We start from the raw sequence: 16724 nt of genomic DNA on the forward strand, positions 1-16724 counted from the left end.
TAAATAATGAATAACTGAGGTCTCATCACTGACCCACCAGTCACAGGCTTCCAGTCGGAGAACTGCCCTTCAACCATCATCCTCTGCTTCCTATCATCAAGCCAATTCCGCATCCATCTCGCAACCTCTCCCTAAATCCTACTTGATCTAATCTTCCAGATCACCCTGCCACGCAGGTCCCAGTCAGAGACAAAATCCATTGTTCCACCGTCATCTGTTACCCTCTGTCACCTCTTCAAAAAAAAAACTCTAGAAGATTCATGAGACATGGCCTCCCATGCACAAAACCATGTTGACCATTCCTGATCAGGCCTTTGCCAACCAGGTGATGGTAGATCTCGTCCCTCATAATTCCCTCCAGTAACTTTCATAGAAACATAGACATAGAAAATAGGTGCAGGAGTAGGCCATTCAGCCCTTCGAGCCTGCACCGCCATTTATTATGATCATGGCTGATCATCCAACTCAGAACCCCGCCCCAGCCTTCCCTCCATACCCCCTGACCCCCGTAGCCACAAGGGCCATATCTAACTCCCTCTTAAACATAGCCAATGAACTGGCCTCAACAGTTTGCTGTGGCAGAGAATTCCACAGATTCACCACTCTCTGTGTGAAGAAGTTTTTCCTAATCTCGGTCCTAAAAGGCTTCCCCTCTATCCTCAAACTGTGACCCCTCGTTCTGGACTTCCCCAACATCGGGAACAATCTTCCTGCATCTAGCCTGTCCAATCCCTTTAGGATCTTATACGTTTCAATCAGATCCCCCCTCAATCTTCTAAATTCCAACGAGTACAAGCCCAGTTCATCCAGTCTTTCTTCATATGAAAGTCCTGCCATCCCAGGAATCAATCTGGTGAACCTTCTTTGTACTCCCTCTATGGCAAAGATGTCTTTCCTCAGATTAGGGGACCAAAACTGCACACAATACTCCAGGTGTGGTCTCACCAAGGCCTTGTACAACTGCAGTAGTACCTCCCTGCTCCTGTACTCGAATCCTCTCGCTATAAATGCCAGCATACCATTCGCCTTTTTCACCGCCTGCTGTACCTGCATGCCCATTTTCAATGACTGGTGTATAATGACACCCAGGTCTCGTTGCACCTCCCCTTTTCCTAATCGGCCACCATTCAGATAATAATCTGTTTTCCTATTTTTGCCACCAAAGTGGATAACTTCACATTTATCCACATTAAATTGCATCTGCCATGAGTTTGCCCACTCACCCAACCTATCCAAGTCACCCTGCATCCTCTTAGCATCCTCCTCACTGCTAACACTGCCACCCAGCTTCGTGTCATCCGCAAACTTGGAGATGCTGCATTTAATTCCCTCATCCAAGTCATTAATATATATTGTAAACAACTGGGGTCCCAGCACTGAGCCTTGCGGTACCTTTCCGATAACAAAAGAGTCTCAGTTGAAACATGCTGCAATAAATGTGACTTTATTGGTGACTTTCAAGAGAAACTAATTGTTCTTTTAAATACTATTATTTTAAAGAATACAAGTGCTCCTAACAGCATGAGTTCTGGGGAATAACCATGGGTACATCCACAACAGTGACTAAGCCAATTGCAGACACATAATACCATTCTTATCTGTGCCAGAGCTGTGGCAGTTCTACTTTGTAATCTACCACAGCATTTGTGGCTGAGTAACGATGGAAATCCCCTGGCATTCTTGGCTGCCACATCTATGCAAATGACAATTCTAAATGCCAGAATAAATGCAAGATTCACACACTGGTCCCCAGGTGTGCAAATCCATAAACTCTTAAAAAAAAACCTCTGAATCCTTGTTAAGTGCAATATTGTAACCAGTCAGTTTATTCCCCTAGTTTTTGGTCTGAATTTACAGCTGCCTATGGATTCAAACAACAGTGCTTTGAAGAGTTCTTCCAGCCTTATGATGACTCCTACATATGGGCTACTGGCAGCTTTCTGTAGAGTAGCGTAGTGCAGTACCGTACCTCAGAGCTAATATATGTAAATAAATACTCTCCAGCCAGTCCCTCACTGGAGCTTGTGCTGAAATCATGTAATTTCCATATCAACAACATTATAGGCCACAAGAAACATTTGCAGCTTTCCACAGAGAACATGAGTGGTCCACACCCTCTATCATTCTCCTGTTTGAGCTTCAGTTCATCCCCCACCCATAAACCTACCCCCTCACCTGTCTTCACCTGTCCCCTTCCACCTCATACCCCTTCTCCTCCCCGGCCTTATTCTAGTTTCTTCCCCCATCCTTTCCAGCCCTGATGAAGGATCTTGGCCCAAAATGTCATTGATTTATTTCTCTCCATAGATGCTGCCTGACCTGCTGAGTTCCTCCAGCATTATTACTCTGGATTTCTGCATCTGCAGGATCTCTTGTTTATTACTGCTTGGGCTTCAGCAGCCATTTCTTTTCCCCTTTGCCAGTGACGCACTGTTCTAATCTTTCGCCACTGTTTGTAAACCACACAGCCTGCCTTTCCTTCATTCGACTTTACAAATAATTACTGAGACATTAAAGTCGAGTGCCGAGTCTAACAAACACACGCCACTGCTTGGAATTTTCAATGTCAGCCTTTGATTTCACCCACACATGTGCATGTACTAGGATGTGATCAGGAGGCTGAACCTTCAGAGACACGACAGCTACAGTCCGCAAGGTAAATGTATCATTTTTTTGAAAAAAAAGTACGAATTTGCTTTTCTTTTTAAGAATATTTTCAGTTCCCAAGACAAACTGCAAAGGTGCATTTGCACACCGCTAGAATTCTGGTAAATCTATGGTAGTTTTTTAGATTATGAGGACACTCAGTCTTCATTTATTGTCATTTAGAAATGCATGCATTAAAAAATGATACAATGTTCCTCCAGAAAGATATCACAGAAACACAGCACAAACCAAGACTAAAACTGACAAAACCACATAATTATAACGTATAGTTACAACAGTGCAAAGCAATACCGTAATTTGATAAAGAGCAGACCCTGGGCACGGTAAAAAAAAAGTCTCAAGTCCCGACAGCCTCATCATCTCACAAAGATGGTAGAAGGGAGAGACTCTCCCCGCCATGAACCTCCAAGCACCGCAAACTTGCCGATGCATTGGAAGCACCCGACCGCAGCCGACTCTGAGTCCGTCTGAAAACGTTGAGCCTCCGGCCAGCCCTCAGACACCGAGCACCATCTCTGCCGAGCGCTTCAACCCCGCCCCGGCCGCTGAGCAATAAGCAAAGCCGAGGACTCGGGGCCTTCCCCTCCAGAGATTCTGGATCACACAATAGCAGCCGCAGCGAAACAGGCATTTCAGAAGTTTCACCAGATGTTCCTCCGTGCTCTCATGTCTGTCTCAATCAAATCAGGATTGTGCACGGCACCCTACTTAACAGATAACAGGTATCATTCACCGGAGTGGCCGCTGCGAGCTGCGTCGCGTCGCCATCTTCTCCTCCCGATAATATTTATTTATTAGTTAGCGATACAGCACAGTATCTAACACTTCTGACCGAACACACGCTGCACAATTACACCCTTCTGTCCAACTAACCTATATGTCATTGGAGTGTGGGAGGAAACTGAAGCTCCTGGAGGAAGCCCATGTAGTCACAGGGAGAACGTACAATCTCCTGACAGACAGCAGAGGGAACTTTAACCAGGTGCTGGTACTGTAATAGTGTTACACAATCTGCCGTGCCATCGTGCCACCCAGACGACGCAGAACCTCTTGATAATGATAATTATTCCAACTCTAGCTACAAAGAAGTGCCTAAGTGTACTACTTACGTCATAAAGGTACGTGATGATGTCACGTCACTTGACTGCATAACTTATGGACATGACTATATACAAATAATCCATACAAAAGTTGACCCGGATCTGGGCCTTACCCTCCAAATATCCGGACCTGCCTCTCGGTTTTTTTGCGCTACCCTACGTTCCATTTTTCTATTGTCTATTTATGATTTATAATTTAAATTTTTAATATTTACTAATTTTTACTATTTTTAATATCTTTACTATTTAATATTTGTAATCCTGGGAGTGTGAAGCACAGAATCAAATATCGCTGTGATGATTGTATGTTCTAGTACCAATTGTTTGGCGACAATAAAGTAAGTATAAATTCAATGCACTTTGATTAATCCCGTGGAGCCCGTGGAGGGTCAGACACCCTGAGCCAATAGGCGGGCCCTGGACTTATTTCCACCTGGCATAGTTTGCATATTGTTGTTTGAGTGGTTGTGGTTTTTGTATTGCTATGTTTATGCTCTATTCTTGATTGGTGCAGCTGCAACGAAACTCAATTTCCCTCGTGATCAATAAAGTATGTCTACGTCTACGTCTAATAAATTTGGTAACATTTATGATAATCGACTATGGCATAAATATGTTTCAGTTTTTGACAATCTAGGTTTGCAGAAAATTATTCATAATTTATTAATTCTTGTTACATCTGATTGAAAATGGTGGTAGGCCGTCAGGGTGAATGCAAAAGCACACTCCAGGATATGGCTCTGAATTCGACCAGGGTTTACTACGTGGAAATAATTTTGTTGAAACACAAAGGTGTAAGAATTGCTGCATTCAATAAAACCTTTGATCACAGGCTATGGATGGTACCAAGTAAAATTTGGCTTCAATGAATGTAACTAACTATCTTCACAGAAGGAGCCACTTTGACTTGAAAGTAATTAAGATGGTCATGTGGAAAGAACACTGTCTATTTAATTATGGTGTCAATCCTAAGATAGCTAATGAGGTCAGTGTGGACATGGTGGAGGATTACAAATACTTGGGGATACGAATTGACAATAAACTGGACTGGTCAAACAACACTGAGGCTGTCTACAAGAAGGGTCAAAGAGGAGAGAGAGAGAGAGAGAGAGAGAGAGAAAGAATGTGTGTATATAAATAAATAACGGTACACACATTCATTCTTTCTCTCCCTCTCCTTTTTCTCCCTCTGTCCCTCTGACTATACCCCTTACCCATCCTCTGGGTTCCCCCCCCTTCCCCTTTCCTTCTCCCTGGGCCTCCTGTCCCATGATCCTCTCATATCCTTTTTGCCAATCACCTGTCCAGCTCTTGGTTCCATCCCTCCCCCTCCTGTCTTCTCCTATCATTTTGGATCTCCCCCTCCCCCTCTCAAATCTCTTACTAACTCTTCCTTCAGTTAGTCCTGACAAAGGGTCTCGGCCCGAAACGTCTTCCTAGAGATGCTGCCTGGCCTGCTGCGTTCACCAGCAACTTTAATGTGTGTTGCTTGAATTTCCAGCATCTGCAGAATTCCTCGTGTTTACGTACAAACTGTGGCCACTAGGAAACATACTGAACAGCTACATGCATACAAGCAGTTATATGAAGTACAAGCAGGTAATTAATCATTAAGCTGCAAAGAAATTAACAATTTAATAGTCTGATCCAACACTTGCATTCAGTAACAGGGATTTCAGCACTGTAGCCTATTCCTGAAACTAGATACAAGCAATGCGCGTAGGTCATGCTGAACAAACTATCACACAACACTCAAGCTAGAAGAAAGTTAGGGTTAACAAATGGCAAGTTAAAGCCAAAATAAAAGGCAATCTCATTCATCAATTTAGATTTCACAAGAAATTCCTCCTTTAAAAATTTACAGCATGTTTCTACAGTCAGAGGCATAGAATGAGTTATCATAACTACAGAAGCAGACATTCCAAATCCCTACAGAAGAAGTCTCCAGCTGATTTCCAAACAAGCAACAATGCTCATATGAACACAAGCAAGAGTTCACATTGCTGCAACTTGATCAGGAGTGTTCACAATATTTTGAATGGCACCGATTATTTGTTGGACTCTATTTGGTTGATTCGGCTCTGCTATGTTTGAACACCTTCGAAATTTTACCTCGACTAATTCCAGATTTATCTGCGTGTGTCACATTTCACACCTGAAACTGTACTCAGGGCTGCAAGAGCTCGAAATGAATATGTAAAGCACGTTTCTTACCTGAAAACAATTAGGGCAATTCTACAGGGAGGACATGCAAGGAGGAAGATCTGTAATTGAAACAAAGTGATTAATGTTCCTGCGATTCTTAAAACTTGAACGTGCATTCATTATAGCAATCCTTTTATACTCCTCGATGGAAATAATTTTATTCAAACAGTTCCTAGGGGATTGACATTAATTCAGCAGATCCTGTGCAAAGTGAATCTAGACAGCACACATTGAACGAGCCAATTCTAACTTTAGAGGTTCTGTGACCCGATCCCTGTCACAAACTAGTGGGAAAGATACAAAGGCTAGAGCGGCTATTGGAAAAGTTTGAATATTATTTGCTAAATTCTCTTCCAACCAGTGCAGTGCCTGCTAGGAGTCGGAGACTCTGACTTGTTTCCATGTCCTTGTAACAGTGGCTAAGGGGGCAGCACAGTTAGCACAATAGCTTTACAACTCCAGCAATCTCCAGTTGGAGTGTGATTCCACTGCTATAAGGAGCTTGCACGTCCCACCCGTGACTGTGTGGGTTTACAACGGGTGCTCCGGTTTCCCCCCACCTTCCGGAGATGTACGGGTTAGGGTTAGTGAGCTGGGCGCATGCTACGTTGGCGCCGACTGTGCCTTAGCACAATCCTCGGGCAGTTGACACAATATGACACATTTCACTCAATGTTCTGATATACAAAATTTTTAGCACTGATTTAACACAGCAAATCAGTCTCCTGAATACTGTGCCAGCCTTGCTGGCATGAGTGACCAGGGTCATCAACAACATATTTCAAAAATGAAATGGGTAGCTCTGACCTCTGCTATCCCTGTCCCTCTCCTCCTTCCCTCTTGCGGCACCAGGCGAACAGCAGGATTATACAGTAATGATAGCCTGGAGGTCAGGAGCACAGCTTATCTATCAGTCAGTCTTTCAGGGGGAAGGCCTCACTCTGCCCCCTGAAAACAGGGCTAATATAACTCTGGTGTCATTGCTGTTAATGGTATTGTCGTGGTCACTGTGTCTGCTGGGCGTCTCAGTGGTCAAGGGTTGTCCCAAAGTCATCAGCTCCACACCAACTCACGGTTCTTTTCTTCACAGATCAGATGTCTGGTTTGTGACTATTATACTGGACAAAAGCACCTATATTAGTATCACACAGGGCAGTCAATATCCCTATTTAAATATGGGGCTGTCAACAACCCGAATAAGGACAGATTTTAATCACTTTCTGAACATATTCAGCTTCTTGTAAATCATCACAGAGGATGACTGCTGTCAATCTACTTCAGACTTCATTAATTCTCCGCAACAGCCCATTCTTGGTATTTACACTAGTACTTTTTTTAACTTGTGTAACTTAAACTTTGCATCCTCAATTTTCCCACCTTGTTTGCTGGTCTATGCATTTTATTATTATCATGATGGGTGCAATCTAATCTTGAAATACAGTATGCAACTTCCTACTGCTATTATTATGCAGGAGCCTTAAACAGCCTGGACGGAAATAAAATGTCAAGCTTATTAATAACCTGGGTCAGTTAGAGATAATGTCACGAGAGAAAATGAGTGTGTAACAAGGATTTGGAGCTGAAGATAATGGCTTTCACATTGCCAATGTTTGAGTGTGTTGACCCATCACATAAGTCTACAGTATGAGATATGGCATATCATCATAGAACACTACAGTATGAGATATGGCATATCATAGAACACTACAGTATAGAACATAGAATAGTACAGCACAGTACAGGCCCTTCGGCCCACAATGTTGTGCCGACCCTCAAACCCCGCCTCCCATATAAGCCCCCACCTTAAATTCCTCCATATACCTGTCTAGTAGTCTCTTAAACTTCACTAGTGTATCTGCCTCCACCACTGACTCAGGCAGTGCATTCCACGTACCAACCACTCTCCAAGTAAAAAACCTTCCTCTAATATCCCCCTTGAACTTCCCACCCCTTACCTTAAAGCCATGTCCTCTTGTATTGAGCAGTGGTGCCATGGGGAAGAGGCGCTGGTTATCCACTATCTATTCCTCTTAATACAGTATCTTGTACATCACTATCATGTCTCCTCTCATCCTCCTTCTCTCCAATGAAATATGGCATATCATCATAGAACACTACAGCACAGCAACAGGCCCCTCGACCAAACCAAACTATTATTCTGCCTAGTCCCATCGACCTGCACCCATACCATAGTTCTTCAACTCTTCCCATCCATGTATCTATCCAAATTTCTCTTTGAATGTTGAAATGAAACTCACATCCACAACTTCAACTGGCAGCTTGTTCCACACTCATCACCCTCTGAGTAGAGAGGCTCCCCCCACGTTCCTCTTAAAACATTTCACTTTTCACACTTAAACCAAGACCTCTAGTTCTAGTCTCATCCAGCCTCAGTGGAAAAAACCTACGTGCATTTACCCTATCCACACCCCTCATAATTGGGTATACCTCTGTCGAACTCCTCTCATTCTCCTATGTTCTGGAGAATAAAGTCCAAACCTATTCAACCTTCCCCTATAACTCAGATCTTCAAGTCCCAGCACCATTCTTGTAAATTTGCTCTGCACGCTTTCAATCTTAATGACTTATCATTCCTGTACGTAATGTAAGTGACCAGACCTGCACACAGTACTCCAAATTAAGCCTCACCAACATCTTATACAGCTTCAACCATATGCCAAAAGCTCTCTTTATGACCCTACCAAGCTGTAATCCCAGATTCCTCTGTTCTATCACACGTCACAGTGCCTACCACTCACAGTCCCAGGTCCTCCTAAAGTGCACCATCTCACACGTGTCTGCATTAATTTCCATTTGCCAATTTTCAGCCCATGTTTCCAGCTGGTACAGATCCCATGCCAAGCTTTGGTATTCTTCCTTAATGACCACTACGCCCCAAATCTTGGTGTCATCCACAAATCCGCTGATGCAGTTTACCACAATATCATCCAGATCGTTGATATAGATGACAAACAACAATGGACCCAGCACCGATCACTGCCATATATCACTAATCACAGGCTTCCACTCAGAGAAGCAACCATCTACATGTCCAGCTAAATTAAAAGTGTAATGGAGTACTGCAATACCCGATTTTACTGAGGTAGAATATTACTATAATTTAACTTCCAAAATGAAATCTGTGTTGTTACTATTGATAAATATTTAGTTGGTAGAGATTAGATTACTATGGGCCCTGCACATTTCAGAAACTGCTTTCCAATAGGATAGACAACCTCCTGGAAGGGATTTCCCTGTTCCAAATCCTCCTCCCCTGACCCTTCCCATCATTTCCCCCTAGCAATGATTATACAAGAGGCTGAATAACAAGACTCAGAAGAATATTCAGCTATTAGGGATTTGAGAATCAGATCCAATCTTCCCCTCTTTCATAAAAAATTATGCCTTTCAGAGACAGACCAAGTGCAGAAAGAACAGAAGAAGATGTATACGTTCGGGATGTCACAGGAATAACTCAAGTTCTATTGCATTCAATATTTCTTATAAGCTAGGAAATTTAGAAAACAGAAAATGAAATATTTCCCATTCCAGCTGATTGTGTTGCCAGGCAACTACGCAGCAAGTTGTTGAAAGAAATAGGAAGTCTAAGCACAAGGAGCAGGCAATAATGTCGCAACCAGCAGAAGAGGCTTCCCTAAGCAATTATGATCTTTAGTTCTATCCTCCCGCTTTTCTGCTGTCCTATCCACATGCCAACAAGTTGTTCAAAAATAGATGGAAGGAAACATTTCAAACTCTTTGGAATTAAATACTTTTTTAAAAAATACACTCATAATTCAAAGTCACTGCTCCTTTCCCTCCAGCAATCCCTCAATAACTGGAATCAGGATTAGACTCCCAACCAGAGAACACAAACTTCTGACTTTCCACCAATCATCTGCCACTCCAGCCAACAACAGAACAGTCAAAAGACTTACAGATGTTGAAAGTGTCAACTAATTAAGCCATCAGAAAAGTCTCAGAAAAGGAAAAGAGGATTGCTGAATCATGATTTTATCAAACTAGTTCTGAAATGAAAACTTGCAGTTCTGAAAATCCAAAACAAAAAACAGGAATATCTATATATACTTTGTACAGATGTTGATTGTCCAACAGAGATAAATAGTTAACATATCAGGTCAATAAGCTTTTAACGGAATTGAAGTTAGAAATTAAACAAATGGCAGTGAAAGATGGCAGTGAGGCGGGCAGGGAATGGAGAGGACAGAAGAAACGTCCATGAAAGGTCGAAGATCAAGACGAATGAACACAAAAAGGTGAGATGGTGGTGAAGGTTAGGTAATCACATCTGATCTCTGGAGGAGACTTTTGAAAGCAGAAGAGGAAAACAAAACTTTGAAGTCTCAAGATACGAAACAATACATCTAAAAATAGAATAAATTCAGAAAAGACACAGCCTGTCAGATTAGGAAAAAGAAACTGAGTTAACCTTACAGGCTGACAACTTTTCCTCAGAGATGGCCAATTTATATATAAACTGAAAAGACGGGTTATCTGAAAATGGGGACAAGAATATTAAGTTCTGAGATCTCTAATATGTCAACTCAGAAGATAATGTCATTGCTCAAGTTTATTTTGGGCTTTTTTTGGAACAGGTTAAGGAAGCCCAAGGTAGAATGGAGAATTAAAGCCACAGATAACTGGAAGACTGGAAGGTCAGGATCATCCCTGCAGAATGATGGCAGTATTCTGCAAAAAGGTCACCCAGTCTGCAAAGGAGACTACACCATGAGCTCCAAGTGCAGAAGTCTAAGCTGGCAGTAGTACAACCACTATTTTTTCACCTGAGAGGCAAAAAGTATTGTGCTATGAGAAAGAGAGTGGGTGTTGGTGGAAATTGGAGAATAAATCAGGCAGTCATATCTTCCCCTCGACAGGAGTTCAGTGAAACCCTTCCTCGTTGTGATTTCTGCTTCCCTCCAACTCTTCGCGATATGCTTATCCAGACCCACTACCACAGCCAGGTATCCTTTCACTGCGAAGTCACGGAGGGATCAGTCTGGAAATCTACTGGCAGACAAATTCCCACCTACACTAAAATATTATTGAGGAAAAGAGTTTAGTTTGGTGGAGGCTTCAGTGATTATCCACGGAAACTGGAGGACACTATCAGGTTTTAGTTAGCCATTTCCTTAAATGAAAAAAAAACAGACTGAGATTTTCCTTCCAGGATTTCTATGCTCATTTTCTAACAATGAATAGCCTATATATACACACACAGTGATGACCAACAGCCCAAGACAGATACCAGGATCCCTCATACAGAAATATACTTTTGCAATGTTCAAGACCTGCTTCAGCAGCACTTAAATGGAACCAGCCAAACTGGATCTTAGCTCATGATATCCGGCACTGAGAAACCACCCAAGGTCAGCCCTTGCTAAATAACATACTTATCTGTGCTAATATCTGGCTCTCTGATCATTCCCCACCCACAATTTACACAACCTCAATATCATCAGCCCAAAAACTGCTGAGCTCCCATCTACTTCTGACCACTGATCTCCACAGTGATGTCAACCAACCCCACCTCCCAACCAATATTCTGCTTCAATCCATCTTGACCAACCCACAGATCTCCTTCCCCATTGCCCACTCTATCCTATCCACTGAACATGTATTTATTAGCACGTTCCAGATTAGCCTTCTCTTATGCACAGCCATATGCAATGACCTGCGCAAAGAATCAAACCCAAGTATGACGTGGTCCACATGGACCCATTTATGTCCTATTTCACTTCAATTTCATAACATCCAACTAAAATATTTGATCAAAAGTGAAACAATTACAAAGACAAGAAATTGAAAAATAAACAGAATGCTAAAGGAAGGGTCTCAGCCCAAAACATTGACTGCTTATTCCCCTCTATAGACGCTGCCTGATCTGCTGAGTTTTTCCAGCATCTTGTGCTTGTTGCCCTGGATTTCCAGCATCTGCAGAATCTTGTGCTTATGTTGCTGAAAATACTCAGCAGCTCAGACAGTATCTGTGGAGAAAGGGTTGACCTTTCAAGTTGACGTTAGTGGATTGTAAATATTTGGTCCTTGAATCTTTAAAACGGTAAATTATATCCATAGATGTCAGCTGGATGGGATGTTAACATGGAGGAATATGTGGATTCTGTGACCAGCTACATAGAGAAGTGTACCAAGGATGTTACCATCACTAAACACATCCAGGTGAGGGCAAACCAGAAACCACGGCCTACTGCAGAGGTCTGTACCAGGCTGAGGGATCATAACGCTGCTTTTAGATCGGGGGATGTGACGGCTCTCAGGGAAGCAAGAACTGTGCTTTCCCGCTCCATCAGGAAGGTGAAATGGGGACATCCTCAGAGAATTTACAGTCACTTCTGCGATACCAGAGACTCGAGACGCATGTGGCGGGGAATTCAGAGGATTACAGACTACAAGTCTACCCTGCATGTCAGTGACCAGGATGCTTCATTCCCTGAGAGGCTGAATGCCTACTCTGCCCAGTTTGATGCGCAGAACAAAGTGCTGGCGAGGAAGGCACCCCTCCCCCCAGGGGAGCAGGCACCCTGTCTGGTTGAGGATGAGATGAGGAAGATCCTGGCCCGAGTCAACCCATGCAAAGCTGTGGGGCCCAATAATGTACTAGGTCAGGTTCTGAGACACTGCAGCCCAGCTGACAGAGGTGCTAACGGATAAATTGAACATCTCTCTGGAACAATACATTGTCCCCTCAGTTTTCAAGGTGGCATCCATCATTATAGTGCCAAAGAAGACGACAGTAACCTGCCTAAATGACTATCGATCGATGGCATTCACATTTACCATAATGAAATGCTTTGAGCAGTAGGTTATGGAGCACAATAAAGCCTTTCTCCCGACTATATTGGACCCTTTCCAATTTGCTTATATCGATCCATTGGCCTTGCAATAGCCTCTGCCCTCCACTCTGTCCTGTCCCATTCCACCTGGAAAATGGGGTCTCATATGTCAGGCTGCTGTTTATAGACTTCTGTTTGGTACCAAACACCATCATACCCCAGAAATTGGTGGGGAAACCGTCCTCACGGGGGTCTTAACACCTCCCTCTGCAACTGGACACTGGATTTAACAGTAAGGCAGCAGACAATCTGCGTGGGCAGCAATGCCTCTCGTCCCATTGCGATGAGCACTGGCACTCCCCAGGGCTGTGTGCTCAGCCTGCTGTTCTTCACACTGCTGACGCACGACTGCGTCACAGGATCCAGCTCAAACTGTCATCAACGTTGCGGATGACACAGTAGTGGTGGTGGCCTTATCAAGAATGATGATGAGATGGAGTATAGAGAGGAAGTGGAGGAGCAGGTGGATTGGTGTGAGAAGAACAACCTAAACCTGAACATGAAGACAAAGGAGGTCACTGTGGGCTTCAGGAAAGTGCAGGCAAAACATCCCCCTCTGCAAATACACGGCTACTCCAGAGAGAGAGTTAAGTGCACCAAGTTCCTGGGAGTCCACATCACGGATGACCCCACCTGGTCCCTCAATATCACCTCCCTGAACAAGGCAGCATAGAAGCGCCATCACTACCCAAGAAGGTTGAGGCAAGCACAGCTCCCACTCCCCACCCTAGCGACACCATCCAGAGCATCCTGACAGGTTACATCGCCAGGCAACACACATCAAAGTTGCTGGTGAACGCAGCAGGCCAGGCAGCATCTCTAGGCAGAGGTGCAGTCGACGTTTCAGGCCGAGACCCTTCGTCAGGACTAACTGAAGGAAGAGTGAGTAAGGGATTTGAAAGTTGGAGGGGGAGGGGGAGATCCAAAATGATAGGAGAAGACAGGAGGGGGAGGGATGGAGCCAAGAGCTGGACAGGTGATAGGCAAAAGGGATACGAGAGGATCATGGGACAGGAGGCCCAGGGAGAAGGAAAGGGGGCGGGGGGACCCAGAGGATGGGCAAGGGGTATAGTGAGAGGGACAGAGGGAGAAAAAGGAGAGTGAGAGAAAGAATGTGTGCATAAAAATAAGTAACAGATAGGGTACGAGGGGGAGGTGGGGCCTTAGCGGAAGTTAGAGAAGTCGATGTTCATGCCATCAGGTTGGAGGCTACCCAGACGGGGTATAAGGTGTTGTTCCTCCAACCTGAGTGTGGCTTCATCTTTACAGTAGAGGAGGCCGTGGATAGACATGTCAGAATGGGAATGGGATGTGGAATTAAAATGTGTGGCCACTGGGAGATCCTGCTTTCTCTGGCGGACAGAGCGTTGTGACATGTCTATCCACGGCCTCCTCTACTGTAAAGATGAAGCCACACTCAGGTTGGAGGAACAACACCTCATATTCCATCTGGGTAGCCGCCAACCTGATGGCATGAACATCGACTTCTCTAACTTCCGCTAAGGCCCCACCTCCCCCTCGTACCCCATCTGTTACTTATTTTTATGCACACATTCTTTCTCTCACTCTCCTTTTTCTCCCTCTGTCCCTCTGAATATATACCTCTTGCCCATCCTCTGGGTCCCCCCCCACTGTCTTTCTTCCCCGACCTCCTGTCCCATGATCCTCTCGTATCCCTTTTGCTCATCACCTGTCCAGCTCTTGGCTCCATCCCTCCCCCTCCTGTCTTCTCCTATCATTTTGGATATCCCCCTCCCCCTCCAACTTTCAAATCCCTTACTAGCTCTTCCTTCAGTTAGTCCTGACGAAGGGTCTCAGCCTGAAACGTCGACTGCACCTCTTCCTACAGATGCTGCCTGGCCTGCTGCGTTCACCAGCAACTTTGATGTGTGTTGCTTGAATTTCCGGCATCTGCAGAATTCCTGTTGTTTAAGTTACGTCTCCGTCTGGTATGGGAGCAGTCGAGCATAAGAAACTGAAGTCCCTACAAGGGACTGTGAGAACAGCTGAGAGGGTCATGGGAGTCTCCCTAATGCAGGGACATTTATCAGGAACACTGCGTACGCAAGGCCCTTGGTTTTATTAAGGATCCCACCCATCCACCAGCATCCTCTTTGACATTCTACCATCAGGCAGGAGTCTACGATGCATAAAGCCAAGAATAGTCAGGATGAGAAATAGTTTCTCTCCCCAGGCTATTAGTCTTCTGAACTCCTGGCCGCACTGTATTCAAAGTATCACTGGTTAATCTGTTCCATACCTTACAATATTTAAAATTAATGCATTTTAGTTTGTTATTTATGTGTAACATGAGTGAAGAAGTGAGCATCGTCGAGCATTGATTAACCATTTCCACTGATGTTCTGCCTGTTTTTGACATGCTTTGTATGGTTGTGCAAACGTACTTGAAGCCATCTGAAGAATCAAGGAAAGATTTGTGCCGTGGGCCGGGTGGGTGGATGGCGGACACTGCAAACTGGGGAGGGCTTAGACAGTGTGCACCAGGTCAAAGCAAATTCTGCACTGTTGGGATAGTGTACTTCAGGTGTAACTTTACACCAAGCCTTCTTCTAGCACCTCCTTGTCATAGTCATACTTTATTGATCCTGGGAGGAAATTGGTTATCGTTACAGTTGCACCATAAATAATTAAATAGTAATAAAACCATAAATAGTTAAATAGTAATATTAGCCCCAATGCCCTGTCCAATATTTCCCTCGCAATCTACATGTCCAAAAACAGACCATGAGCCTATAAATCAGATCTCTGTATGCAAATAAACTGCAATGCCAGATGCATCACCATGACTCCACTGCTAAGACACACCAGGATGTCACAAACACAATATCACAAAAGCTGCACTCTTCCACGATGGTTCCATGCTGTTAACTCCATGTCCCTGGAGTCCTGTCGCCCAACACAAACAAAAAAAAACTCATCAGGCACGATGGGAATCTAATGCTGCTCTAATAATTGTCACAGGGTAAGGATAATGGAATGGATGAGTGACGCAGATGTCCCTGCTTGCATTCACTTTCCAGGAAACGTTTTTACGTCCTGTTTCCGCTGTTCCATGAGGAACAGGTCAGCAAAACAGTTCCAGGAAAGTAAAAGCAAATAGTGACATCTGTGTCAATGGTCACTGGATTCAGCACGCTAATTCAAAACCAAAATAAGGAGGAGGAAGGAGCAGCCCTGTTACAGCACTTGTTCTACAATCCTCGGTATGGGTTGAGTCATAAACTCTCTCACACAACACAATGAAGTCAGTCATTCGGTAATTAGGCATAGGGCATCTAAAACAGTATGGACTCAGACACAACACAAGTGACCCTCAGGGCTGTGTCCTAAGCCCCCTCCTTTACTCTCAGTATACCCATGACTGTGTCACCACCCACAGCTCTAATCTGCTAATTAAATTCACTGACATTACTACATTGATTGGCCTAATCTCAAATAATAATGAGGCAGCCTACAGAGAAGAAGTCATCACCCTGACACAGTGGCGTCAAGAAAATAGCCTCTCCCTCAATGTCGCAAAAACGAAGGAGCTGGTTGTGGACTACAGGAGGAATGGAGATGGGCTAACCCCTATTGAAATCAATGGATCTGGGGTTGAGAGGGTGAACAGCTTAAAGTTCCTCAGCATAAACATCACTGAGGATCTCACGCGGCCGGTACACACCAGCTGTGTGGTGAAAAAGCCACAACAGCGCCTCTTTTACCTCAGACAGTTGAAGAAGTTTGGTATGGGCCCCCAAATTCTAAGAACTTTCTACAGGGGCACAATTGAAAGCATCCTGACTAGTAGCATCATTGCCTGGTATGGGAACTGTACTTCACCCAAATGCAGGACTCTGCAGAAAGTGGTGCGGAC

The 16724-nt window shown here is 44.2% G+C and overlaps 1 protein-coding gene across 2 annotated transcripts in view; it reads right to left on the bottom strand.

Moving 5' to 3' along the window:
• Positions 1 to 16724, bottom strand: part of LOC134353396 (transmembrane protein 164) — a 153505-nt gene that overhangs the window by 98715 nt on the left and 38066 nt on the right. Inside the window, exon 2 of one of the 2 annotated variants that reach the window (XM_063061421.1) lies at positions 5982 to 6031. In XM_063061421.1, coding sequence (XP_062917491.1) covers positions 5982 to 6031 — 50 coding nt within the window. Of the gene's footprint in view, positions 1 to 2958; positions 3113 to 5981; positions 6032 to 16724 lie in introns of those variants that run through there. The other variant, XM_063061422.1, reaches the window with a different exon arrangement.

Source organism: Mobula hypostoma, chromosome 10 (assembly GCF_963921235.1).
Source record: "Mobula hypostoma chromosome 10, sMobHyp1.1, whole genome shotgun sequence".
NCBI lineage: Eukaryota > Metazoa > Chordata > Chondrichthyes > Myliobatiformes > Myliobatidae > Mobula > Mobula hypostoma.